The 27,811-nt window shown below is 54.8% G+C and overlaps 1 protein-coding gene across 1 annotated transcript; it reads left to right on the top strand.

Moving 5' to 3' along the window:
* Nucleotides 1-1,233: 1,233 nt before the first annotated feature.
* ABCB9 (ATP binding cassette subfamily B member 9) lies at nt 1,234-27,811 on the top strand. The gene is made up of 12 exons (XM_026514777.4): nt 1,234-1,294; nt 6,418-7,102; nt 11,661-11,775; nt 12,357-12,487; nt 13,382-13,587; nt 15,719-15,916; nt 17,154-17,282; nt 19,401-19,589; nt 20,079-20,252; nt 22,524-22,683; nt 24,361-24,497; nt 26,637-27,811. Exons 2-12 carry the CDS (start codon nt 6,502-6,504, stop codon nt 26,895-26,897), a joined length of 2,301 nt encoding a protein of 766 aa, XP_026370562.1. The 5' UTR covers nt 1,234-1,294; nt 6,418-6,501; the 3' UTR covers nt 26,898-27,811.

Raw genomic sequence — 27,811 nt, 5'->3', positions numbered from 1 at the left:
TAGCAGACTGGGATCTTTGCTCCCCTCTACCAGTCTTATCTATAGAAAAAATTCCTACTGGCAAAAAAATAAAATTATATATATATATATATGCTTTTAAAAATCTGAACTTTGCCACATTCTCCTTGAAGGAGGCTGTCCCATGTGAGTGGCAGAGGCTGTTTTAAATTCAGAGTGCTTTAAGCCTTTGACTGAAGGATGGAGAGGTGAGGGGATGTGTTACCCCACTTGCCACCCCCTCTGGGCCTTGACCTATACTTTCCAGGCTCTTGGTTCAGGCCACACCCTTTGCCTAGAAGCCTGCTCACCTTGCACCTTTCCCAGAGAGCCCTTCCCAGAGTAGCCGAGCATCACTTTCCATGGCCACACCCAGTTTTATTCCTTTATGGCACTTACCACTAAATGAAATTATCTTATGTATTTACCTATTGATTTCCTGTCTCCCCTACTCTGCAAAGGATGGGTGTTTTCCTTTTTTCACACTCAGCCATATTCCTACCCAGCACCTAGCAATCACTCGGTGTGTGTTGCTGTTTCCCCCCCTCTCCCAATCCCTACCATCCTGCTAGATTTGTCTCTCTAAAATGTATTCCATCCCAACAATTGTAATTGATTTATTTATCATATCGCCTAACTCCCTCCAGCAGGGCAGGGATTCCGTTTCTTCATTGTTGCATCTCAACAGCTTAGAATGGCACACGGCACATAGTAGGTGCTGCACAAATGTTTGTTGGAAGAAAGAGACAGAACGACAAAGAGGGAGAAAGGAAGGAAGGAGGAAGGGAGGAAATGAAGGAGGAAGGAAGGAAGGAAGGAAGGAAGGAAGGAAGGAAGGAAGGAAGGAAAAGAAAGAAAGAAAGATCATAACCTCCATCCTCATGGGCCGGCAGGTTGTCCCTCCAGAGGAAAAGACCCATTAAAGAGCTGGCGCCCCCACCAGGTCAGGCCATTTCCGTCGGCTCAGATTGGGCCTGGGGCGAGCACAGAGCTGGAGGGCCCGGCTAGGTGGGAGGGGGCGGGGCTCGTCGCAGGTGGGGGAGGGCTAGCTCTGGTTCCGCCCCTGGAGGCCCCGCCCCTCCCGGGAGGCCCCGCCCCACCCGTCAGCTGGCCTGGGCGCCCGCCCCGCTCTGCTCCGACCTTGCCGCGGCGCAGCCGGGGTGGGAGGCGGGGAGGAGCAGCGGGAGAAGCGGAGCGAGTGCAGCGCCGGGCGCAGTCTCCAATGAGCTGCGCGGAACCTGCGCCCCTGACGACCCTGGCCCTCTGCGCCCCCTCCCCACGGTTCACCTGGTGCCAGGTAAGGTAACAGGTAAGAGCGCGGCTCCCGGGACCCCCGAACAGGTCGTTCTCAGGCCAGGGTGCCAAGCCGGACACAGGCTGGGGGCGTCTGGGTCCCCCTGCCTCGGAGGTGGACTAGGCATCACCATTGAAGGTGGCAGCCTTCTGGGAGCCTTCTCGCCCCCGCCTCTGTCCCCAGGCGCCCTCAGCTGCAGGTCCCAGCTCCCCCATCGCTGCAGCAGCATCCTTTCCACGCCCGCAGGGCCAATGTTGCTTTTTTTTTTTTTTTAACTCCTCACGCGCCGCTGCCTCTTGGAAAATGGTGGGGGTGCCTTTTGGGGAGGATCCTGGGATGGCTGTTCTCCCCCCAGGAACGGACTGGTGCGACTTCCCACGGCTCCCCACGTTCTACAGAGGCGCCTGCCCCCGGATCCTGAGCACCCTGGCTGTGGCAGAAGCCTGGGGGACCCGACCTGGGCCTGCGGATCTTGGCAAACGTTCCCCCTCAGTCTCCCCAGCTGGTCAGTGGGCCGAGGTTCCACATGCATCCACCCTGGCAGTAGGCCTGTGGGTTTCCAGGGTCTCCTCCCTTATCTCTGGGTCTGTGTTAAAACAGGATGCCCCCTTCCCCCACCTGATGTCATTTAAGATAGCTTTAAGCTGGTCTGACGGCATTCACTGTCTTCTGCCCTCTGCCCCACCCCCTGGAGATAGGCTGGCCTCCATCTCTGCTTCAGAGGGCAGGTGGCAGGTGACCAGAAGAGGGTTGTAGGAAGGCCACCGTAGCTCTCCCGTTTGCCTTTGCCTAGAGCCACGAGTTACTTGAAACAACTTTCCCAAGTCTCTGAGAGAGGGCCAGTCCCAGCGTGCGATGTGGTGGGCTGAGCAAGGCTAGAGTCAGGATGGAACAAACTGAACCCAGCCCAGTCCTGGCGCTGCGTCCAGAAACCCCCTGGTGATACTACCCTCTGTTAGCCCGCGTGTGCTGAGCAGTGAATGGGCCTTTCCACTGCTGGGAGATGACAATTTGGGGTGAAAAGTTCACCAAGTTAAGAGTGGACCAAGCTGCTTGGACCGCCTAGGTCTTTGAGGACCCTTTTGTCATGGCCCCTGAGTAGCCTGGGCACGTCCCACCCAGAGAGTCAAGTGTTGGGTTTCAGTCCTGCCTTTGTCTATTCTCTGCATGCCACTTCACTTCCCCAGGCCTCCGTTTGCCCATCTGTAAAGTGGGGGTGATTACGCGAGGACCTCCCACAGTAGTGGTGAGGATGAGCTAGAATGGGAGGTGCTGGGCACTTAGCCCGTTGTTTGGCAGTGAGTAGCATGCCGTAAACAGTAGCTGTTACGGTTGTAATAATAATTGTCGTTTATTATTTCCTGGGTGTTGCAGACTTTCCTTCTGTGCAGCTGAGAGCTGGAGGTGCCCCAACCACCATCTCTACTGACACTGAAAGCCTTTGGCAGGACCCCCTGTGGGGATGGGGTCACTTGCTAATCCTGTGCCATTCCTTAGCATCTGGGGGCCAGGCGAGTTGTCCCTGTCTTCCAGGGCCATGTCACATCCTGGGTAGTGCCTGCTCTGACCTCTGGCCACCACCTTGTCCTTGTCCCTCGGGCCACTCTTGTCACCCATGTGCTCCCACTTTGCCCTTAAGCTCCACCTGGCTGAGCTCAGCTGCGTCCTCCAGATCAGGCCGCTGGAGAGCAGGGCTGTGCCTCCCAGCAGCCTGATGGTCCCCATTCTCCCCTCCTCACAGTCTTGGCTGGTGGTCTTGTCCCCTTCACCCTCCTGCTCAGTAACTTTAAAAGTAACAGTGTAGCCTGTCCCCACCGAGGGCTGTAACCCGACCCGAGCTGGATTCTGCTCCATCAGAGCCTGGAGAACAAGGACTCAGCACTTGAGAGTATGGGGCCATGGTGCTATAACTGCTCTGTCCTCAGCTTGCTGGGTGACTCTAGACAGGCTTCACCCCCAGCTTCTTCTCTGTGCCTCAGTTTGCCCATCCATATAATGTGGTTCAGATAGTCAGTGATGCTGGAGTGTGAAACTTTGCTTATTCTGGTGAAGATAGACAGCTGGGGTCCCCATGTTGGTGGCTGTCAGATGGGGTTGACATTACCCCAAGTGGAGGGGTGTTAGGAAGGAACTCCCCCAGTGACTGGGAGCGGGAGCAGGAAGAGTGGGCCAAGTCCCTCAGCTGGGCTCTGGCAGATCTGCCTCCTGTCCCACTTCTGAACCCCAGCTTCCTTCCAGGGCCAAGGAACTCCTTGTGCCCACCAAGAGGTGAGCAACAGCCAAGGTGGCTGGCAGGGCCTGGGTAGCGAGCAGTGGCTTGGCCAGGAGGCCTGGTGTGGCACTGGGCCAGGAGCATCCCTCCCCGGGCTCCGACCCACGCTCACCCACTCGCTGGCTTCCCGAGGCCTCTGCATTGCAGCAGACAGGAGCCTCTGCTGGCAGCCCAGCTGGGGCTTGGGGTGGAGCAAGGGACTGGGCAGGGGGTTTTTGTTCCCACCAGCCCTAGCCCTGCTCCCTCCCCTGCCTTTGGTCCCCTTGGAGGTGTGGCTGCTGACAAGGGAGCCTTCCCTGGCACTGACTTGAGTCTACTTGGAAGTGCTGGGCTCTAGGAGGGGCCCAGGCTCAGGGACTGTCACGCCCCTGGGTCCTTTCTGCATCTCACAACCCCCCCCCAGCATCATTAGGGGGTCTTGCCTACCCCTGGAGAGGCTGTTTTGAAGCATTAGGGCTTTGGAGTTGAGAGCACAGACTTCTGCACTCCACGGCCTGGGTTCACATCCCAGCTCTGCCACTTCCTAGCTGTGTGATCTGGGATAGCTCACTTAACCTCTCTGTGCCTCAGTTTTCTTGACTATAAAATGGGGATAATAAGAGACCCTACCTCACAGGTTTTTTGTGAAGATTCATGCATTTAAATCACTCAGAACAGTGCCAGACGCATTTCCCTCAGTCAGGGATGATTGGTGCTGTCGCTGTCACTGTTAACCCTCATCCTGGACGCCAGCCACTCTGCCTCTTGGCCGAGCCACCTCCGGTGCAGACTCCATTTTCCTTAGACAAACACTCCCTCTCAGCACTTGCTATATGGACGACTGTCCTAGCTTCATAGTTTAGAGCCCAGATTCTGGAGCCACATGGCTCTGGGTGCAAATCCCAGCTCTGCTCCTCACCAGCTGTGCGATCTTGCACAAGTTCGTAACTTCTCTGGGCTTCAATTTCTCCATCTGCTAAATGGGGTTGGGTACAGTATGAATCTCACAAGTTGTTTCAAGGATTAAATCAGCAAGCACATATAGTGCGTGGCCTATATAAAAGGCCGGGCCTGGGGCTCCTGGCTGGCTTAGTCAGTACAGCGTGTGACTCTTGATCTCAGGGTCATGAGTTCAAGCCCCATGTTGGACATGGAGCCTACTTAAAAAATAAAATAAAAACGCTATTTAGAAAAAAAAAAAGTTTTTTTTAATTACATAAAAGACCAGACACAGAGGAAGGGCTGTGCTATGTAATTTTTGCTTATACTTATTAGGCACCTGCTGTGTGCCAGGCATGCAGTACAGAGCTTGAGAGTTAGGTGATGAGATCCTTTACATACCGGCCCAAGTCCTGGCTTGGGCCTTTGTTGGCAGAGTGATATGGGGCACGTGCTTTTGCCACTCTGTGCCTCAGTTTCCCCAACTGTATATGGGAATGTGGAAGCAACTGCCTCATGGGGTTTGTAGGGTTTCTGTCCCTCTAGAACATGAGCCACTAGCCTTTGGGCACCAGAGCTATAGGGGAGAGGGTCTCTCAAGCTGATCCCCTTCTCAGTCACTACTCAGAGTGATGCCTCCTGGTGTTCCATGCCTCTCCTTTCCACTTGGGGACTCCAGAACTTTGCCCATTTTGCTGATGGGATGACAAAGACCCCAGGAAGAAAAGGGATGGACCCAAGTCAAGAGGTAGCACTCAGAGGCACACCCCTAGCCCAGTCCCCGTCCTGCCCTGATAGGCCCCACTTCCAAACATTGCCCCAGGCCCACATCCTGCAGTGTCCCTGCGGCTCCTGGCGTCTCCTAGCACTGGCTCAGTTCCAAGGGGCCCAGTGTGGGGAGTGCTTTGGACAAAGCAGACATCAAGCTCCAGAAAGCCAAAAGGACCTAGGTCAGGGGGCGAAGGGCAACCTGGGCTGAAGGAAAATATTCTGGAAACTTCCAGGCAGATGTGAAAGTCCCTGGGTTGCTCTAGGGCCTGGACCCCCCCCCCATCTTGGTCTAAGGCCTGATTTGGGGAGGAGAGAAGTAAACAAACATTTATTATGTACCCGCTGTATACAGTGGTAACAATCAGCAGCAATTATTATGTGCCAGGCGCTGTGCCCAGAACTGATGTTCATGCACTAAACCTCATACTGTTTTAAAAATGAGGGAACTGGTTCAGAGAAATCAGTAGTAGTGTATGGTAGTGCTAGTACTCGCCCTAGTTACTAGTAGTAAAAGCAGCGACCATTTCCTGCACTCTGCGCTTATCTTGACTGCATCAGCGAGGTCCTCCAGATGCCGGCCCCTGCACCTCCCTGAGCCCGTGGGATCCTTGGCTCCCTCAAGCACATCGGCCCACTCCCACCTCAGGGCCGCGGCACCGTCTGTTCCACCCGCAGAGGCCTCCCTCCCAGACAGCCACGTGGTGGACTCCCTCACCTCTTTTCAGTCTTGCTCAAGTGTGACCTTCACAGCGAGGTCTTCCCTGGACCCCCTACTTACAACTGCTCTCACCCCCCTTTGCCTCCATCCCTGGCACCCCATTCTTTCCCCGCCAGCCCTTAGCTCTTAACATACTGTATCATTTACTTATTGTGTTTGTCTGTCTCTGACGTGGGTGTGTTGTCTCCCCCAAATCCGGGATCTTTGTGTTTGTTCATCGTTAAATCCCGACACAGAGAACAGAGTCTGGCCCACCCAATACCCGTTGGGACTCAGGAGACATACCTTAGGTGAACGAGGTCTTCGCACCCATGCTGTGAAGTCAGTGCTCCCCTCATGGCCATCTTACAGATGAGGAGACCGAGGCACACAGGTGCAAGCGACTTGCTCGCCGTCGCACAGCCAACGAGTCGCAAACCCGGGCCCCTCGCCCTGTTGCCCCTGCAGGTCTGGCCTCGGCCCACGGACCATGGCCTTGCCCCCATGAGCTAGAGCCTGCGCCTCGGCACCTGCCCGCCGCCAGCCAGCAGGATGCAGCTGTGGAAGGCGGCGGTGGTGACCCTGGCCTTCATGAGCATGGACGTCAGCATGACCACGGCCATCTACGTCCTCAGCCACCTGGACCGCAGCCTGCTGGAGGACATCCGCCATTTCAACATCTTCGACTCGGTGCTGGACCTCTGGGCGGCCTGCCTGTACCGCAGCTGCCTGCTGCTGGGAGCCACCATCGGCGTGGCCAAGAACAGCGCGCTGGGGCCCCGGCGGCTCCGGGCCTCCTGGACGGTCATCGCCCTCGTGTGCCTCTTCGTGGGCATCTACACCGTGGTGAAGCTGCTGCTCTTCTCTGAGGTGCGCAAGCCGGTGCGGGACCCGTGGTTCTGGGCCCTGTTCGTGTGGACTTACGTCTCGCTCGCCGCCTCCTTCGTGCTCTGGTGGCTGCTGTCCACGGTGCGGCCGGACGCCAAGGCCCTGGAGCCGGGGGCCGAGGCCCAGGCCGAGGGCTTCCCCCGGGAGGGCCGGCCCCCTCGTGAGCAGGCCTCTGGGGCTACGCTACAGAAGCTGCTGTCCTACACCAAGCCGGACGTGGCCTTCCTTGTGGCGGCCTCCTTCTTCCTCATCGTGGCGGCTCTGGGTAAGTGAGGAGCCAGGGGGCCTGGCAGGCACCCCGGAAAGCAGTTTAGGGGGCTTTAACCCCCGCTTCCTTCCTCTTGAACCTTTAACATTTTATTCACATGGTTCAGACATCAGATTGGTGTGAAAAGGTAAATATTGAGAGTTTCATTCCTAATTCTGCCTCTGATTACCCTGATCTCCCTGGCGAGGGCTGACTACAGGAAAATGTTCCAGAAGCTTCCGAGTGGGTGGGAAAGCACTTTTATTCATTTCTTGTATATTCTTCCAGCGGTTTCCTTAACGGAAGCTACAAGCAAAAACGAGCCTGTTACTCTCACGACCTACCACACAAGATTTCGTGTCTTGCTTTTACCGCTTAACAATATATTTTTAAAATTTCCAATCAGTACCTCATTCTTTTATTTGGCTGCATAACAGTCCACCGTGAGGCCATTCAGGTGATTATTTAGTTGGTCTCCTTTTTTGGCCCCTCGAGTTGTTTCAGATCTTTTCTCTTACTGTAAATAACCTTGTTTGTACACATTTCATATAAATGTGGGTGTATTTGTGGAATAAACTCCTGGAAGTGGGATCACTGGGTCAAACAAAGCATTTTTTAGGAATGAAGCAGAATGTACTAGAGACCGTCAGAATATGCTGTCTGTGGTAAGAGTAAGTACTGTTCGGTGAAACTTTTATTTTAGGTACGTGTGCCTACATGTAAGTGTGTCCTGGTTTGTCATGTGAAATGTGTTTGTTACTATGGTTCTGGCCCAAGCAGTGTGCAAGCACTTGCTCAGACAAGGCGGATGGGAAGGTAGCATCTCAAGGTTGAAATTGCATGAGTTCCGGTGGCCACAGCCCTGGACATGCATTGCAGTCTGCTGCTTACCTGGCTGTGTGCCTGTGGGCAAGTTACCGGACCTTTCAGAGGCTCGCTTCTGTGAAATGGGAATCGTTAGCATCCCCCATGTTTCATGATGTTGGAAAGCTTGAATAAAACAGATAGGAGAAGGACAGGTACAGAGCTTGGTACAATATGGTAAGTACTCAGGAATGTTAGCCGTTCTGAGTTGTTACACGTTTAACAGACAACATCTGGGAGCGGCCCCAAAGCCAGAGTGTTCTCGGAGAGGACAGGCAAGCCCCAGAGCTGACCCTCACTATCGACCCTCTGCCCTCACAGTCCCAAACCCTCGACGCTGTGTGATTTTATGCAAGTTACTTAACCTCCCTGGGTCTCAGTCTCCTCATCTGTAAAATGGTCATGATAACAGTACCTATCCCAATAGGGGCTTACGAGGTTCAGTAAGTTAATATGAATAAGACACTGCAGACAGCTCCTGGCACCTAGAAAGCTCCCAGTAGATTTTAGTGGCTGTGAGTATTGGGATGACCCCTTTCCATTTTAACCAGATAGTTTTTCCTGCTCATGTTTCAAGGTCCCCATGTCCCCTCCTCCAAGAAGCCTTCTTGAATTATACTAACTGTGATCTTTTATCTGCACCTCAGTTGTAGTACCGGTGACACGAAAATCATGCGTCCACTGTCCTGCCTCCCCTGCCAGGCTTTGAGCCCCTTTGGGCCCTTGGGGCCAGGTCTGACTCACCCCGGGCCCCCCGCCCCCACAACCTGGTACAGAGGCAGGCTCACGGACTGATTGAACACATGACCATCCTGCCTGTGTGGGCAGATGTCACCCATGACCTCGTTTCCCCCCCTGCCGGGGCCCTGTTGTCAGCTGCTATGTGCTCAGGGAATACAGATGTCCTAAAATACAGCCGAGCAGAGTCTGCCAGCCTGCAGGATTGCGTCGCGGTTAAGGGCTTGGGCTCGAGGTCAGGCCCCCACCTGCACTGATCACTTGAGGCAGGGTTACTGAACCTGGCCAAGCCTCTGCTTCTCAGCCCCAAAGTGGGATTTCATCGGGCTGTTGTGAGAGCTGGGTGAGCTGCAGTACGGCACTGGCCAGAGTAAGTACTTCACACAGGTTAGGGATTGTGACTACTGATAATTATTCCCAGTCAGCAGCACCCAGGTGGGGCGAGCTTTTTCTGAAACCTCATGATCTAAAAGAAAAACTGCCTATTGTGAAAAAAGGTGAGTTTTAGTGTGGAGTATCTCCTAGTACACTGAAATTCTTTTATATGGATTTCACAGCAACCCGACTAGAAAACCTTGGACAAGTACCTTAGCCTGAGCCCTGGGTTCCTCATCTGTAAAATGGGAAGAAGGGTGATACCACACCCATGGGATTATTAGGGGGCGTTTGAGACTTGAAAGGGATGAAGGAGCAGCTATTCAGGTAACAACGCTCTAGGCAAAGGAAACAGCCTGTGCAAAGGTCCTGAGGCAGGACGGTGCCTGGTTGTGAAAGGAATAGCAAAGAGGCCAGCATAGCTGGAGTGGTGTGGGGGGGGGGGGTAGGCAGAAAGAGAGTAGAAGATGAAGTCAGGGCAGTAGCAGGTGCCTGGTCATGTAGGACACCATTAGCCACTGTAAGGGCTTTGATTTTTACCCTGAATGAGATGGAAGCCTGAGGAATGACAAGGTCTGACTTGGGTTTCCTAGGGCCCCACCATGTGCTGGGTGGAGAACAAACTGATGGGGACAAGGGTGGCAGTTCAGAACGAGGAGTTGGCTGAGAAAGTCCAAGTGAGGTTGGAGACTTGAACCCAGCTAGGTGCAGTAGGGGCCTTGAAAGAGGTTGGATTCTGGAGATACTGTTGACCCTTGAACAACACGGGGACCATTGAAAACGCACGTATAACTTGACTTCCCCGAGGGCTTAACTACTAATAGCCTACTATTGACCAGAAGTCTTGCTTATCACATAAAGAGAAGATTAACACATATTTTGTATGTTCTATGTATTTTATACTGTATTCTTACAATAAAGTAAGCCACAGGAAAGACAACGTTACTAAGAAAAATCATAAGGAGGGGCGCCTGGGTGGCTCAGTGGGTTAAGCAGCCACCTTCAGTTCAGGTCATGATCCCAGGGTCCTGGGATCGAGCCCCACATCGGGCTCCCTGTTCAGTGGGGAGCCTGCTTCTCCCTCTCCACCCCCCACTCATGTTTTCTCTCAAGAAAGAAACAAAGAAAGAAAGAAAGAAAGAAAGAAAGAAAGAAAGAAAGAAAGAAAGAAGACATAAGGAAAATACATTTACAATCCTGTACCATATTTATGGAAAAAAAAAAAAAAACGTGTAAGCGGACCTGTGTGGTTCAAACCCATGTTGTTCAAGGGTCAGCTGTATTTTGAAGGTGGAGCCCCAGGATATGCGAAAGGATTGGAGAGATTCGTGTGATTCTTGTTGCGATTCAACCAGAGTTTGTGCGCATGCTTCGCGCGGTGCCTGGTACCCAGGAAGGGCTCAGGAAGTGTCTGCTGTGCTTAATATCATCGGTGTTTGCTGGAGTCGAGCTGCTCTTGGAGCTCGCCAATGCCCTTTTCTTCCCTGCGGGTAAACTGAGGCCGAACTTCCGCTCAGGTGGACTCCACAGCGGTGGCGAGAGACCCCATCTAGCAGAGGACTGTGGGGACCGAGGCCCTCTAGGCTGCCACCTTGTGGTCCCTGTGCCAAGACCAGCAGAGGGCAGCAGAACCCCACAGAAGGCCTCACTGTCCTGGCCGAGCCTGTCAAGCAGAGCTGGCCAGGATTCATTCACTGACCCTTACTGAGCGCCTACTGTATGCCAGGCTGTGCCCGTGGAAAGAGCCATGATGACAGTGAGGACACAGCCTGGTCTGACCACCTTCGATTCCGTGTCCATCATTCCCACAAGATGAGAGTGGGCTTTCCAGGATATTGGGAGGGAAGGGATAGGAAAGAGCCCCCAAGTGGGAGGCCAGTTTGAGTCCTGGCCCTTCCTCTTACCTGCCTGTGCTGTGTGACCTCAGGCAAATCACCCAGCCTCTGAGTCTCCCTTTCACCTCTGTGAATTGGGGGCGACGTCCCGCTCACCCCCTCTCCCCACCCCACTCAGAGTTGTTCGGAAGATACAGTAGAATAATGGTTACGAGATAATACGGCAAAAAGTAACGCGCTCCACCAAAGGAGCTGGGCGGCAATTTCCACATTGCTTGGAACCAGAGTATCCCCGTCTTCTGAGGTTCTAGAATTTGGACTCTGAGCCCTCCACCAGTGAGAAGAAGAAAGTGAGCTTTGGCCCTGTGGTCCGGTGAGCATCACGTCATCTTTCAGCTCCGTTGACCTCTTCTGTAAAACGGAGCGATAACAGGACCGGCGCAGAATCCGTGCAGAGGGAGCGAAGTCCCACAGCTCCACGTTCACTGGCCTGGTGGCCATTATTAAGAATAGCGCCCCAGTCTGTGTAGATTGGATAACCCATGTTTCCTGTGTTCCTGTTCTCTGCAAAGAGTGGGGCGTTAAGCAATATGGGCCCCCACCCTGCCTTCCACGGTGGTGAGAAGCAGGAGTTTGCCAAGAGAGAGAACTCCATCGGCAGAGTGAGCGGAACACGTGGTGTGCGGGCTTCCAGAGGCTCGGGAGGCAGGGGACGGGCTCCCCTGGCTGCAGATGCCCCCTGAGCGCACCTTGTCTCCTGGCAGGAGAGACCTTCCTTCCCTACTACACCGGCCGGGCCATTGACGGCATTGTCATCCAGAAGAGCATGGAGCAGTTCAGCACGGCAGTCATTGTCATGTGCCTGCTGGCCATCGGCAGGTAGCCTGCTCACACCCCTGTGCCCTGCCCCTCCAGGCCTGCAGCAGGGGAGGGAGCTCAGGGGCCAGCTCCTGAGAGGAAAATGGATCAGGGAGGCCCAGGAGATGCCCTGGTGAGCCTGTCACTCAGCTGGTCACCATGGTAACCAACAACCAAACTGGTTTAGAACCTGTTTCCATTTGATGGAGCCATGCCCTCAAGTCGTACCCTCTTGTCCCTAAAATTGGCTTCAGTCTTCAAGGTTCCCCTTTTACCCTCCCTGGCTACTCGCCAAGTGGGAAACAAGGGACAGCCTCGTCTGAGCTGTTCTGGAAGGAAGAGGGGTCTGGCTGGCGACATAGGGTCCCTCGTCCCCAGTAAACGCAATCCCCTCTCTGCCCTCATCCTGGGGACTCCAGTTAGGGACGAAGGGAGACTGAGTGCGGATGCCACCCCTGGAAAGGGGCTCGAGGTTGGGTTCCTCCCGGTGTCTGCCCTGCAAGGGCCCACGCCTGCCAGAAGCGGGAGGGGGCAGCCGGGTTATGGCTGTGGGTTGTCGCAAGGACGTCGTGCTATATATAACATCTCTTATCTGCAATTAGCTCATTTGCCGCAGGTATTCGGGGCGGCATTTTTACCCTCATATTTGCCAGACTGAACATTCGCCTTCGAAACCGTCTCTTCCGCTCACTGGTGTCCCAGGAGATGAGCTTCTTTGACGAGAACCGCACAGGTTGGTCCTCCCACGACCTGGGGTGACCTCTGGTGGGGAGCCTGGCCGGGGTGGGCTTGTCTCACCTTGGGGGATTCAATGGCTGGCTTTTCCTGCTATCCTGTTCTGGGTAGAAACACCCCAGGAGGCCCTGTCTGTGGCTGGGAAGCTGGCCTGCTGACTGAGGTTTTGGTGTGAGCTGCGGCCCCTGTAGGAGGACCCTGGCCAGGCCACCCGAGATGCCTGCAGGAGCCAAGGCCTTGTTCTCCACTGCTCTTTGGGAACCACAAAAGCCAGGACTATCCAAGCCTGTGGCCTGAGAGGCTCAGCTCCAAAGGGGTGTGAGGGGTGGGGTGCAGGGCAGTACGGTACCCAGCCAAGATCCACGCTCCTGAGGCAGACCGACTGAGGCCCAGCGCTGGTTCCATCACTCGCTGACTTAGCCCCTCTGAGCCTCTGTTTTCTCATCTCTAAAATGGGAACAATAGTAGGAGCTACTGTGGGGCAGTCGTGAGGCTCTTAGCCCAGCCAAGTGCTGGAAGTTTCTCCTCCCCACAGTCCAGATGATTGTTTGTCTCCGAGGGAAGAGGGGAGTTATCTCCTCTGCCAGTGTCAGGGAGGGGAGATGGGTTTGGGTCCAGACCAGTCAAGGACGGGCCCTGGGGCACCAGCTGAACCTTCCCTTTCTGAGCCTCAGCTGCCGCTCCCCTCCCCCCCATCATGGGATGTGACAGTCAGGAGATGCTAATGACGAGGGCTACGCTCAGAGCAGCCCTCCAGGGGTGTCTGCTCTTCTCTCCCCTCCCCTCCCCACCCGAGCTCCCCAGTGCCGGCCTCGGAAGCCCCTGCGCATCTCCTGCCCACACCCACAGTGGCCTCGTTGCCCCAGTGGGAACTGAGCTGCCTGTGTTCCAGGGGACCTCATCTCCCGCCTCACCTCGGACACCACCATGGTCAGCGACTTGGTGTCGCAGAATATCAACATCTTCTTGCGGAACACGGTCAAGGTCACAGGCGTGGTGGTCTTCATGTTCAGCCTCTCATGGCAGCTCTCCTTGGTCACCTTCATGGGCTTCCCCATCATCATGATGGTGTCCGACATCTACGGCAAGTACTACAAGGTAGGCCCCGCGGGTCCCTGCTGGGGTCTGCGCACCGCCCCGGAGTGAGGGAGGAGCCTCAGGAGGGGCTGGGGGGGCCCCCGGGGGGCCGCTGAAGCACTCAGCCACCTGTGCGTTTGGTCCTTCTGGGGATCCTTGTGAGTCGCCTCTTGCAGGCACCAGGATCCATCAGTGAAACAAAAGCTTCTGCCGTCCAGGGGCTCACGCCCTGGCCGGAGAGGCGACGATAAATAGCGGGAATAATAGCAGCAGTTAGAACGTGATGAGATGGTGAGTGCGAGGAGGAAAGTGAAGTGAGAGAGAGAGAGGTGGGGAGCATGGCGGGTGGCTGCCGCTTTAAATTGGTCCTTCTGAGAAGGTGGCATTTGAGCAAAGAGGTGGACATTTCCGGGACGCGTTCCAGGCGGAGGGCAGAGCCCAGGCACAGGCCTTGAGGTGAAAAGGCGCCTGGTGTGTTGGAGGAGCCTGAGGGTGGCCGGAGGGGCTAGAGCGCAGGGGAGGGGACGCGGTGGGGAACGAGGGCAGGGAGGTGACCAGGGTCGGGCTGTAGGCCTCTGCCGGAACTTTGGTTTACACTGAGTGCAGAGTTTGCTCTCTCTCTGTAGAGTGTCTGTTGACGGGGTGGCTCAGGCCCCGGGAGCGAGGCCCTCACCCACGACGCAGCTATGGGCACACCGCGGTCCCCTCTGGCCATTCCTTGGCGCTGCCTTTGCCAGGAAAGCCGGCCTGACGAACTAGACCCCTGCCTCACCCTCCTCCTGCTCCACCCCCTTGTGGGTGCTCCTGAGCCGGAAGCGACTGAGGCTGGGTTTAGCTGGGTGCAGGCGGCTCCGTCCCCAGTGACCAGGCCGCAGGGGACAGGAGTCCTCCTGAGCAGGAGTGACCGGCTCAGTTAGAACTTTTGGTGCCCGTGGCCTGAGGCCAGCCCCAAAATGCATCCATTCCCCACAACCCTTGTGGTGCCTACTGGCAGAGCCCACCACCCGGGAGGGCCCCCTCCCCCGTGATTCTGGGTCACGGGCCTCTGTTCTCCCTGAGCAGAAAGAGTAAATACCCAAGTTAGAGCCATTTCCCTTCTTCGGCTCCTCACCCCGCCCTTCCTGCCTTCCGGCCAGCTCCTGGACAAGGCCGGAAACCCTGGAGCTTCCCCCCACCCCTGCACACCTCAGGCCCCGCCTTCAAGTTCGGTTGGGCTGGGCCTCAAGGAAGCTCTCTCCGGCTCCTGCTGGTACCTGAATGTGTGGAATACAGCCACCCAGTAATCGTCGCCACAAGCCACACACACACTGCCCGCGGCCAGACATGACTCAGGACACAGAATGGCTCCACCCAAGATGCCAGAACATACTGCATGCTTCCGATGGCCTCAGCGAGGCTTGAAGGTCATGGGACGCGCCCATGCCTGATCCTGGCCTGGCCTTTCTGGCAACCTTCCTTGATGGTTTGAGAACCTGAGAATGTTAACTATTGCAAGGCCTGAACAGCTCTGCCCCGGGGCAGCTTCCAGAACTCTGGTGGGCAGCAGACTGGTGGTCCCACACTTGGGATGACTTCTCAGCCATCTATACGCAGTCATACACACACAGTGCAGCCAGATTTCACAGCCCTCCACCACCATCCAGAACTTGGCTAGAAGTTCTGGAATCTCTGTGCCAGTTCTCAGGCTCTACCATAATTTGATGTATATTGATAATATAAATGGCACCCCCTTAATACTTGGTGTTTCTTGTATAGTGTACAGTCTGAACAACCATCCAGAGCATCCCTTTCTACACCAGCACAGGATCAGGTGTTGAGGCTCCTTTTCTGAGAGGATTACCAAAAACTGTGTGGTTGTGAATAACCACCTTTAAGTACTAGAGATGACTTAATGATCCGTCCCCTATCCCTCAGAAGCTGGAACCTCAGGAGCTCACCCCAAGCTAGAGTCTATTCTCTGAGTCTGTCATATGAAGCTAGAAGGCCATGGGGGTAAATGGGGAGCTCAGTCTTATCCTTTTGTCCTTGGACTCTGTGATAGAGCTGGCATTAACTGAGGGTAGAAAAACTCTTAGAGGCCGAGGGGCCGTTAGATGGTGATACTGTCTGTTTTGGGGTCTCTCTTCCTTCTTGTCCCCACTCCTGCCCACAGAGACTCTCCAAAGAGGTCCAGAATGCCCTGGCAAGGGCCAGCAGCACAGCCGAGGAGACCATCAGTGCCATGAAGACGGTGCGGAGCTTTGCCAACGAGGAGGAGGAGGCCGAGGTGTACTCCCGGAAGCTACAGCAGGTGTACAAGCTGAACAGGAAGGAGGCCGCAGCCTACACGTACTACGTCTGGGGCAGCGGGGTATGTGCCCCTGGCCCGGGCAGGTCTGGCTGTCGGGGAGCCAGACACAAAGATGGGGGATCCCTTGACCAGGACACAAGCCTCGGTCCCTCCATGTCGGTGTCAGGGTGGTTACTCTTGACTTTACTCTGCCCCACCTTTCTGCTTGTCCACAGGGGAATGTTTCTGGAAAAGAATGCACCCTCCCAGTGAACGTCCTCATGGGGCACCTCCTCTTTCCCTCTCACCTGGGCATGGGGTGGCAGGGGAAACATCTCAGCTGGGGAAACATCCTTGCCCCGGAAGGGAGTCACCCCGAGGCCAGCAGGACCCAACCTAGGCCGCTGTCTGGCAGGCCCTATGTCACAACCACACACACCCCATTAGAGTGTCTAGCTCCCTCCCTGGGGGTGAGTCACAGCCCCTCCCTGAAGAATGGGGAGCACTTGGAGTCTGTTGCTGTCTGTTGCCCACGTCTGGGAGGTGGGCACATTGGGGCATAGCTGGGGTAGGTATGAGAAGGGTTTGGAGTTTAGGGGGAAGGAGGAGTGGTGATCTACCAGGGGACCAGGGGACAGGGCAGACCACCCCTCAAAAGTACCCAGCCAGAGAGGAGAAGGGGTCGGAAATCCAGCTCAGCTAGCCAAGCCTCTCAGCAATCTACCCCCTGCACGGGTGCCTTTTGTCCCTGCCACAAAGGCACTGTGGTCTAACCATCGGTCTAGGTCTAACCCAGCCAGGGGCTTGGGGTGGGGAGAGACGGCAGGAGGCAAGGGTACCCCGGACACAACCCCTTCTTCATGGAACCTGGTGGGGACAGGAAACAGACCCCATCGTCCTGCCCTGCCTGGTTCGCTGTGTGACCTTAGCCAGTGGACTGAACCGCCCTGAGCCATGATCTTTCCAGTGAGGAGGTCTGATAGCTCCTGCCTGGCCTGGCTGAGCTCTTGGGGTTGTGTGTGCATGCCAGAGCCTCACAAAGAAAGCCTTGTTCTCCGCCAGGCCCATGGCTCACTCCAGCTGGGGGCCTTTGCAGGGAAGAAGTCCAGGGCCGGGAAGCAGGACAGCATGAGTGACAGCCGAGCACCAGCCTGTGGGAGGACGTCCCCGCTTGGCTGGAGTTTCAGTCTGTGGCTGCTAGAGCACAGCCCACAGCTGCTCTCACCTCCCCCTGCAGCTTGTGGGGGCGGGGATGGGGGCATGGCAGGGTCTGCGCCAAGGCCCCTGTGACCCGGGTCCCCCTTCCCTCCGCCCCCAGCTCACGCTGCTGGTAGTCCAGGTCAGTATCCTCTACTACGGGGGCCACCTTGTCATCTCGGGGCAGATGACCAGCGGCAACCTCATCTCCTTCATCATCTACGAGTTTGTCCTGGGAGACTGTATGGAGGTGAGGGGCTGGCTTGGGGAGGGGGTGCTGGGGAGCTGGAGGGACGGGGAAGAGGGAACTAAGGGGGGGAATGCTCCAGAGTCTGATGGGTGGGGGAGAGAACATAATACCAACGATGACATAGTATTACCAAGTGGTTGATGCAGTTCCGCTTACTGAGCAAAGTGACAGGGACAAGCATGTTTCCGGAAATGCTCCGAAGAGCACCGTGAGGGGTCTCCGTACTATGCTACCTCCCACTTCTCGGAAAAAGCAGCTGAGGCTCAGAGAGGTTAAGGGGCTTGCCCACCACGTTGGTGGGGGAACCGAGTTCAAAGCCAGATGGGTCTGACTTGGAGATGGGGAGCTGGGTGTCCCTGCCCAAGCCACCCTCAGCCTCTGCTTGACGATGCTTGGAGTGGGGACGCTAACTCCCTGGCACCAGGCTGGGCCACTGTGTCTGCCAGTGGTAAAGCGGGGCATGTGTGTGGGGGAGAGGGTGTCAGCGTCTGCTGCCCGTGATGTTCTGCAGTGGCTGGGGCGCACCTGCCTGTCATTTGACGTCGCAGTTCTGCCTCTGGGAGCCCAGGCCGCAGAAACACCCTCACCGGGGGGCAGAGGTGTGTGCGCGCTCAGCGAAGCGTGGCTTCTGATAGTGGGAAGTCCAAGCGTCGGCCAGTGCCCCCTGGTCAGGGATTGGGCCAACAGGGCCCGTCCGTGTTCCAAAAGGAGGTCGTGTGCACGATAGAAGCTAGGCAGCAGCTATAGGTAAGAGGCGGATCTGTGGGTACCGGGTGCAAGGGACCCTGAGACACGCCGTGAAGCTGGAAGAGTCTGGTCCCAGTGGCGTGGTTTTTAAATTTCAAAATTACTTATCACGTATGCGTGTGTGTTTGTAAACACACAGAGCAAGGACTGGAAGGATACGGTGCGTGGATACCCGGGGCCGCCAGGGGAGAAGCCAAGGGCACTGCTCCATGGTGCTCGTAGCTTAACATGAGTGATAACATCTTGATATTAATAACCGTCCTAGCTGTGCTGGATTCCCCAGCCAGGCCCCTCGGTCCTAACATGCAAGGGGCTGAACTCAGGAGCCGGCCGTGTCTGGGTTCAAGGCCTGGCTCTGCCACTTCCCAGCTGTGTGACTTGGGGGAAGGGACCGGAGCTCTCTGTGCCATCAGCAAAAACCGAGATAATGCTAGAAACTACCCCATAAGATACGCAAAGTCCTCGGCAAAATGTTATCACTCACATTTGCGTTGTGTATGTTTTTACCCAAGGAGAATGGATAGCGTGAATTAAGAGCAGTTTTTATTTATTTGATTTTATTTTTTTAAGATTTTATTTATTTATTTGAAAGAGAAAGAGAGAGCATGAGCAGAGGGAAGGGGAGAAGCCGACTCCCCGCTGAGCGGGGAGCCCGATGCAGGGCTCGATCCCAGGACCCTGGGATCATGACCTGAGCTGAAGGCAGATGCTTAATGACTGGGCCACCCAGGCACCCCTAAGAGCAGTTTTTAAAACCGAAATTTTAAAAATGCTGTGGCAGCTGAGAGAGGAATTCCATTCAGAATTCCTGTTCTGCCACATTCTGGCTGATTGGTTGAACTTCCCTGCCCTTCCGTTTCCTCCTCTGGGGGTGATAGCGCCCACCGGGCAGGATGCTGGTGAGGTTTAGCTATAATGGCCACGGGGTGCTGGCTCCTGATATGTTCTCGCTAACGGTTCCGGATTTGTTACTGCTGCTCTTGTGGGGTTTTTTTTTTTTTTAATATTTTATTTATATATTTGAGAGAGAAAGAGAGAGTGAGGCTTGGCAAGCAAAGGGAGAGAGAGAAGCAGACTCCCCGCTGAGCAGGGAGCCTGACGCAGGGCTCAATCCCAGGACCCCGGGATCATGACCTGAGCCGAAGGCAGATGCTCAACCGACTGAGCCCCCCAGGCGCCCCTTGCTGCTCTCATTTTGTTGGTGTTGTCATTATCTGCTGTACTACTAGGGGCCCCCCTGGCAGTGTCCTGTGCCCCCCTAGAACGGCTGCTATGTCCCTGCTCTCTCTGCACCCCTTCATCTCTCTGACCACGGGGGTCCCCGCATTGGGGTGTCACTGGGACAGGAATGTGTGTCTCCTCCCCCCGCAGTCCGTGGGCTCCGTCTATAGTGGCCTGATGCAGGGAGTGGGGGCCGCCGAGAAGGTGTTCGAGTTCATTGACCGGCAGCCAACCATGGTACATGATGGGAACTTGGCCCCTGACCGCCTGGAGGGCCGGGTGGACTTTGAGAACGTGACCTTCACCTACCGTACTCGGCCCCACACCCAAGTCCTGCAGGTGAGAGGGGTGCCTGAGGCCCGCCCATATCATCCCTGCCCTCATCCCCTCTCTCGTGCAACGCCTGCATACCAGGCCTCGCAGTGTAGCCAGGATCACGTAAGGCGGAGTCCTTGTCCTCGTGGAGTTTGGCTGGAGTCACGGAAGGCAGATCATTAACAGAGCGTTCCAGATAATAAGTGCTAGGAAGTTAGTAAATCAGGGTGGTGTGGTAGGTAGGCGTAGCTCACAGGGATGGTGTTAACAGTCAAGGAGGGCTTCTCAGAGGAGGGGACGTTTGAGCTGGGTCCTGAACAAGGAGAGGAGGCACCTAGGCAGTGGAAATGAGCATCGAGGTCCTGCCCAATCCTAGAAAGGAGAGATTCCGGGGACTGGCAGTGCCCAACCATGGTGGAAGAGCACGGGTGGGCTGGGAAGGGTGCCCGCCCCTGTCCCAGGCCAGAGCAGCTGAGCCAGTGGCCCCACACAGTGTCCACCTGTTCCTTGCAGAATGTCTCCTTCAGCCTGTCCCCAGGAAAGGTGACCGCGCTCGTGGGACCCTCGGGCAGTGGGAAGAGTTCCTGCGTCAACATCCTGGAGAACTTCTACCCCCTGGAGGGGGGCTGCGTGCTGCTGGACGGGAAGCCCATCAGCGCCTATGACCACAAGTACCTGCACCGCGTGGTATGTGAATGGGCCTTCGGTGTCCCCCTGTGCTCTCTTTGTCCAGCTGTCACCCTCGTGAGCCATAACGCAGGTGCTGAGAAGTGACAGAGGTAAACACAAGCTCGGAGGGTTTCACCTGCGCACCAGCACCCAGGTCAAGAAACAGAACATTCCAGCACTCCTCCGCCCCGTGTGTCCCTTCTCTCCCCCTCCCAGAGGCCGCGTCTCTCTGACTTGTGTGATCTGCTTCTTTTCTTCAGTTTTACCATCGCTTTGTGCGTCCCCAAACAGCAGAGCTGTGTTTTGCCTAGTTTTGAAAGTCATCTGGCTGGAATCATAGAGCATACGTTCAGCTGGGTCTTGCTCCTTCCTCTCAGCCTTATTTGTGAGACGTCCAGGTCGAGGCTGTGGTTGTAGTTCATTCATTTTTGTTGCTGGGAGATAATCTACTGTGTAAACATGTTGCAATCTATTCGTGCATTCTGCTCTTGATGGAGACCTGGGTTGTTTCCTGGTTTTACTGTTACCAATATTGACATAGACAATTTTGTCCACATTTTCTAGTGCACATGGGTACGTATGTTCTCCCAGAGTGGATGCATATCCCTGACTTAAGTAGCTACTGTCACTAGGGTGGTCATACCATTTTACATTCCCACTAGCAGTGGGTGAGAGTTCCAGCTGCTCCACATTTAAGTCATTTCTAGTACTTAAAGGAGCCTCCTTCATGACCATACAGTTTTTGGTAATCATTTCAGAACGGGATCCTCAACACCTGATCCTGTGCTAGTAGAACAGGGATGCCTAGGATGGTTGTTCAGGTTGTACACAATACAAGAAAAACCAACCACCAAGAAGGCACCATTTCCATCATCAGCATACATTGAATTATAAGAGAGCCTGAAGATTAGCACAGAGATTCCAGAATTCCTAGCCAAGTTCTAGGTGGTGGCAGAGACTGCACATTGTGATATCTGTCCACCCACCCGCATATAACCAGTTGCAGATGGCTGAGCAGTGGTCCCAGGTGTATGATGACAAGGCTGCTGCCCACCAGAGTTCTGGAAGTGGCCGTTAGGCAGAGCTACTCAGGCTTTGCAATAGCTAATATACTCAGACATGTAATGTTCTTGGTTAACATTGTCAGCGCTGGTCTTGGCCAGCTGGTTAGTCCATACACAGAGGTAGTTCCCGGCAGTCTTTTGCATTTTCCCGATGACCAAACATATCAAGTATTTTAACATATGGTTCACTACTTGGATTTCCTCTTTTGTGAATACCTTCTCTTTAGCTCAAATTAAAAATTTTAATTTTCATCAGCCCCGAACAGTAAAATGCAACAATCTAACCACATTCCCATATATTCAGAGAATTCTGTAATTAAGACGTGAGAGTTCCCCTCCACCTCACCTTTTAAATTCCACTCCATGGAGGTTAACTGGTGTTAGCAGTTAGTAAATGTCCTTTCCAACCTGTTTCCTATCTTTAGATAAATATATTGATAAGTAAAGGCACATATATAAGTTTTTTGCTTTTTTGTTTTTTTAAAGAGAGAGAGAGAAGCAGAGGGAGAGAGAGGGAAAGAATCCCAACCAGGCTCCATGCCCAGCACAGAGCCTGACTCGGGGCTTGATCTCATGCCCCTGAGATCATGACCTGAGCCAAAATCAAGAGTGAGACACTTCAACGACTGAGCCACCCAGGCGCCCCTGCATATATAAGTTTTTTTTTTTTTTTTTAAACAAAAGCAGAATCATGGTGTCTGTGTGTGTTTGATTTTATGGATACAATGTGATTATTAGCCAATCCCCAATTTATGAAACTGATTTTTTTTCTATTTATAATGTTGCAGTGATATCCTCCATGCTATCATTTTTGTAGGCTACATTCCTAAAACTGGGATCATGGGACAAGCTTCTTTAAATTATTCTCTCTGAAGGGAGGGGGCACCAGGGAGACTCACATTCTACATTCTCTTCTCTCCCCCTCCCCCAGGTCAGGGGCAGACAGAGAGCTCTCTTAGAGGTCAGGGACTTGGCTTAGCCCAGAACAGCCTCCTTAGTGGGCCCCAGATTTTTGGTCAGGGGAAGCTGAGGGCTTGTGCAGAAAGTGGACCGTGTTGTTTTTGAGGAAGAGAGGCAGCTGATGCTAGCAGCCAGGCGCAGGCCCTGCTCAGATTTCAGACCGAAGATCCCTGGCGTCAGGCAGGCCTGGGGCTGGCGAGGCTCCCGGTGACAGCTGGACGGATGCGTTCCTGGCCTCTCATGCCCCATCCGTTCTCCTGCACAGATCTCCCTGGTGAGCCAGGAGCCTGTACTGTTCGCCCGCTCCATCACAGACAACATCTCCTACGGCCTGCCCGCCGTGCCCTTCGAGATGGTGGTGGAGGCTGCACAGAAGGCAAATGCCCATGGCTTCATCATGGAGCTCCAGGATGGCTACAATACAGGTACACAGCCCAGGAGAGTCACCTCCACCCAGCCTGAGGGTCCACCCTCAGGGATATGACCCTCTGAGTTAAATTGCTCTCTGCCGGCCGTTCTTTATTATTTCTGGTGAAATTCACTCGATATTTAGTACCTTTACAGTACTGTGCAAGCAACCACCTCTACTTGATTTTAAAACATTATTATTATTTATTATTTTTTTTTAGAGAGTGGATGAGCATGGGGGGGAAGGGGCAGAGGGAGAGGGAGAAGCAGGCTCCCCGCTGAGCGGGAAGCCCAATGCGGGCTCCATCCCAGGACCCTGGGATCATGAGCTGCGCCAAAGGTGGACGCTTCACCAACTGAGCCACCCAGGTGCCCCCAAACATTATTATTTTTAAATAATATATGTATCAGATTAATTATAATTGCTTAATTTTGAACTAATAAATCAATATTTTAATGTAATAAATGAAACAATATACTGATTTATATTAAATATTTTATATTTTATATACTTTAACATTTTAACTCTTGTGAAGGGGCTATTCGCATGGTTCAAAACTAAAAATATATAGGGGCGCCTGGGTGGCGCAGTCGTTAAGCGTCTTCTTTCGGCTCAGGGCGTGATCCCGGCGTTATGGGATCGAGCCCCACATCAGGCTTCTCTGCTGGGAGCCTGCTTCTTCCTCTCCCACTCCCCCTTGCTTGTGTTCCCTCTCTCGCTGGCTGTCTCTATCTCTGTCAAATAAATAAAATCTTAAAAAAAAAAAAAACTAAAAATATATATGAAATGATACAGAATGAGAGGTTTTACTCCATCCCTTTCTCTCCCCCTGTTTCCTCCTGGCCCGCCAAAACTTCTTTCCTTAGCTTCTTCCATGTCCTTTGGGAGCTTCTTCATGCAAATAGGAATGTATATTTTTATTTCCTCCTGACCTTTTACAGAAAAAAAGCAGCACCTTATATTCTGCACCTAGCTTTTTTTTTTTTTAACTTAACATGGTATCTTGGTGACCGTTCCACATTGTCACTTAGAGAGCTCCCTTGCTGCTTTTTTAAACAGTTGCATGGTATTCTAGGGTATCAGGCTTTATAATTTGTTTATCTAATTTGTTCAGTTTCCTGCTGATGGACTTGGAGTACGTCCTTTCTTTTGATTTGCAGTATTAGCGCTCTGAGTCGTGTGTAACACGTGCCTTTGCCACCGGGTGTGGGAAAGTCAATCCGTAGGGAGAGTTCACAGAGCTGGGGTTCCTGGTGCCAGGGTCGTGCGCTTGTACTTGTGAGCCACAGACTTGCACGGTATAAAATGATAGACACGGGGGTGTGTGCACTGTGGCCGGAGGAATCACCCCGACTGCTCTTGGCCCAGGAAGGTGGGGAGAGCCTGTCTCCCCACAGCCACGCCAGGGTGGTGTATTATCAGACATTGGGATTTTTGCCAAATTAATAGGTAAATATTGGTATCTTAGTGCCATTGAATATAGTCCTAATTTGCATGAACAGGGAGGGAGAGCATCCTTTCGTAAGTTTGGGAGCTGTTGGTTGTCCCTGCCCGTGGCCCTTAGAACCACACCATTTCCTGGAGAGCACAGCTCCTGTGGCAGCAGGGAAGGAAAGAGGAAGGGGTCTTCTCTACCCCAGGGCTGCCCTGGCCTCACCGTCTGCTCACTTGCCCCTGTCCCCTTGTCCTGCAGAGACTGGGGAGAAGGGCGCCCAGCTGTCGGGCGGCCAGAAGCAGCGGGTGGCCATGGCTCGGGCTCTGGTGCGGAACCCACCCGTCCTCATCTTGGACGAAGCCACTAGTGCTCTGGACGCGGAGAGCGAGTACCTGGTGAGTTGTGGGGTGGCGGGGTGACGCCAGAGAGCGGAGCGGACGCCAGGAAGGGCTTGGAGACGCCATGGGGGCTCTCCCAGGCCATCAGCCTCCTGGACAGGGGTGTTCAGGGCTGAAGGTCCAGCCAACCAGCTCTTGGCAGAGCTGAAACTATATGACATGGGTTTGCAGTCAAAGCCCTGCCCTCAGCTCATCACGGGAGCTGGTGTCATCCGCTCCCTGAGCCCCCTTTTCATTGGTAAAGAGCGTCCAATGGTGTATTTGTCGCTGACTAGCTACCGTGGCCCGTCCGTGGGTGGAATCACTGATTACGCAGGTCCTCCTGAGCTCCTCCGGGCCGCCAGGCGCCGTCCCAGGCACCGAGGTTGCAGTGGCGGGCTGGCTGGACAGACAAACGCCTGCCCCTGCAGCGTTTCCAGCCCAGGGGGAGACACGTAAACAGGGAGACAAGTCTGAGTTCAACCTGTGGCCTATGGCATGTAGAAAACGACACCGTCATTTGAGAGAGAGACTGACACGGGTCACCCCTGTCAAAGAGAAACACAGCCAGACAGTTGACGCTGGAAAAACAGATTTTATTCAGTAGTGACTGACAGTAGGGGAAAGAACAGAGCTCCGTTCTGATTTGTGCAGAAGGGACAGTGGTGACAGGTGTCTGCTGGCTGCCAACTGTGGGCCGCAATTCTGTCCTCCCATAGAGACTGGAAGCCCAGGCCTGTCCTTCCTGATGATTAAATTTCAAAGGAATGGCCTTTGGGTCCTTGAGAAAGACACTTCTGACCTGTAGGAGATTTATATGTGTGTAGAAGGGACAGAAGCAGGATTTACAATTATAAGCCCTTTTTATCAAACAGTCTAAGAAACAGAGGTCGGGGGCCTACCGTCAAGTGTTGGCTAGAGCGGTCAATCCTCCCGGCAGTGCTGAGCGTTTCGGGGGCCGGGTCATCCCCAAGGCGCGGCCTTGCATTGCCAAAGCCCTGCTGGAGCGTGGCCATCTCCCCGATGGAAGCGGGGTCTTAAGGTGCCGTTTGAGCTGAGACCCAAGGGGCGAGGAGCCAGCTGAGCATCCAAGGAGGAGAGGGCAGCAGGTGCAAAGGCCCAGAGCCAATTCACGGGCAAGCCCAAAGGTCAGGGTGTCAGGCAGGTGGGAGTCTGACAAGGTAAGGTGAGGACAGAGTCAAAGGGAGACACAGGCTCCTCAGGCCCTAGTTATAGAGTTTGGGGTGTTTTTTTTTTTAATAGAGGTTTGCTTGTTTTTTGGTTTTGTTCTTTTTTTTTTTTTGAAGGAAAGTTTCAGGTTTAAAGGAAATTGAGCGGCAAGTGCAGAGAGTCCCCATATCTCTCCTTTTCATCCCACAGACAGTTTCTCCTGCTCTTAGCATCTTGCCGCGGGGCACTCTTTACAATTGCCGAGCCCGTTTTAACGCACTGTTACTGAAGTCCCTGGTTGACATTAGGGGTCGCTCTTCGTGTCCTGCACTCTCGTCTATGACAAGTGCAAAATGTCATGCGGAGTCTGGATTTTATTCTTGTTGGGGACACGAAGCTGTTGGGGGGCTTGGAGCAGGAATTCAACAAGAACCGATCGAAGTGTTCAATCCATGCAGGCAGTGGGAGGGGGCGGGGCAGGCAGGTTGCAGGCATTCGGCGAGAAGTAATGGGGTCGCAGTGGAAGGAGGGAGAGACCTAGATGAACTGAGGAGAGACGCTTCTGCAGGATTCGTGCGTGAGTTCGATTTGGACAATGAGCGAAGGATGAGGAATTGAGGGCCGTGGTCTCGTCGGCTTGAGCTTTGGGGCCGATGGCGAGACCACGGGCCAAGGTGAAGGTTAGGGAGCAGAAGGAGCAGGAAGACCAGAGGCGACCAGGTGAGGGTTCACCTGTCACTCGCCACGCGCCTCCCTTGTGCCGGTCCCTGAGCTGCGTCCCCTGTGAACAAGACCGCAGGAGGCCAGCCGCTCAGTGGGTCAGTCGGTTGGTCTCGTGCAACCCCTGGCTTCACGAATGAGGAGCTGAGGCTCGGGGAGGCGAAGCGTCACTAGGATGGGGTGGATCTGGGAGCCGAGCCGGGCCCAGGCGCGCTCGCGGGTGGCTGGGGCAGCGCCCGCACGAGCCGGCCCCCCCTGTCTCCCCAGATCCAGCAGGCCATCCATGGCAACCTGCGGAAGCACACGGTGCTCATCATCGCGCACCGCCTGAGCACGGTGGAGCGCGCGCACCTCATCGTGGTGCTGGACAAGGGCCGCGTGGTGCAGCAGGGCACGCACCAGCAGCTGCTGGCCCAGGGCGGCCTCTACGCCAAGCTGGTGCAGCGGCAGATGCTGGGGCTCGAGCCCGCCTCGGACTTCTCGGCCGGCCACAAGGAGCCGCCGGGCGGCGGCGGTCACAAGGCCTGACCGCGGGCCCTGCCTCTCACGGTGGGGCCGAGGCCCTGGCACCCGCCTGGCAGATGTACCCGTGGGGGCCCCCCCACGCTGCCCCCTGAGCCCAGGCCCACAGCACTGGAGGGCAACCTACCACGTCCCACGTGTCGCTGCTTCCTGCATCGTGCCCCTGGTTCCCGCCCCGTCCGCCGGGCCACCACCAGCCCCCCGCCCCCCTTCCCTGCTGCCATGAGCCGCCTCCTCCAGCCAGGGCAGTGGAGACACCACTGGTCTCTCCATCTGGTCTCCCAAGGCTTCTAAGAGAAGGTAGAACCACCTTTTTAAACCAAGATCTTACCAGGTTTTTTACTGCTTGGTTCGATGGGCTCCAGTCAACTCCCAGATTTCAAAAACACTTTTTTTTTTAATTGGGAGTAATGATGGGCAAGGTCACTGAGATGTTCTAGAAACTTCTGAGCCAGGAGTGAATGATCCTTCCTAATAGCCTGGGGGATTCCAGGGGAGAACTAGGCCTCTACCCTTTGCCCCTCGAGAGACGGGGCTTTTCTGTCCCAGATGGGGGACACAGAGGAGGGGACTTCCTCTCTCACTCTTCCCAGCTTCATGAGTCAGGCCAAGGGTCGGCAGGGAGAGTGGGAAGCACCTGTCTGCCCGTGGTCCCTGCCGCCCTGCCAAATCTAAGCCAGTCTTACTGTGAACCACTACTAACCTTAACTGGGGGAGTGAGGGGCTGGCCAGGCCTGGCAGAGCCTCAGGGTGTCCCCAGCCCTGCACCCAGCTTGATCCGCCTCATCCCCTGCTCCCATCACCCCCCTTCCAGCCGGCAGCCCCTCTCCCACATCCATTCCTGCCTCTCTGCTCTTCGGAGGCCCGGAGGCCCTTCAGATGTTGGATGCTTGAGAGACACATTTTCTTCCCTGTCTGAT

The sequence above is a fragment of the Ursus arctos genome, unplaced genomic scaffold (genome assembly GCF_023065955.2).
Source record: "Ursus arctos isolate Adak ecotype North America unplaced genomic scaffold, UrsArc2.0 scaffold_34, whole genome shotgun sequence".
Classification (NCBI taxonomy): Eukaryota; Metazoa; Chordata; class Mammalia; order Carnivora; family Ursidae; genus Ursus; species Ursus arctos.
This window is presented reverse-complemented; position numbering and strand designations above follow the sequence as displayed.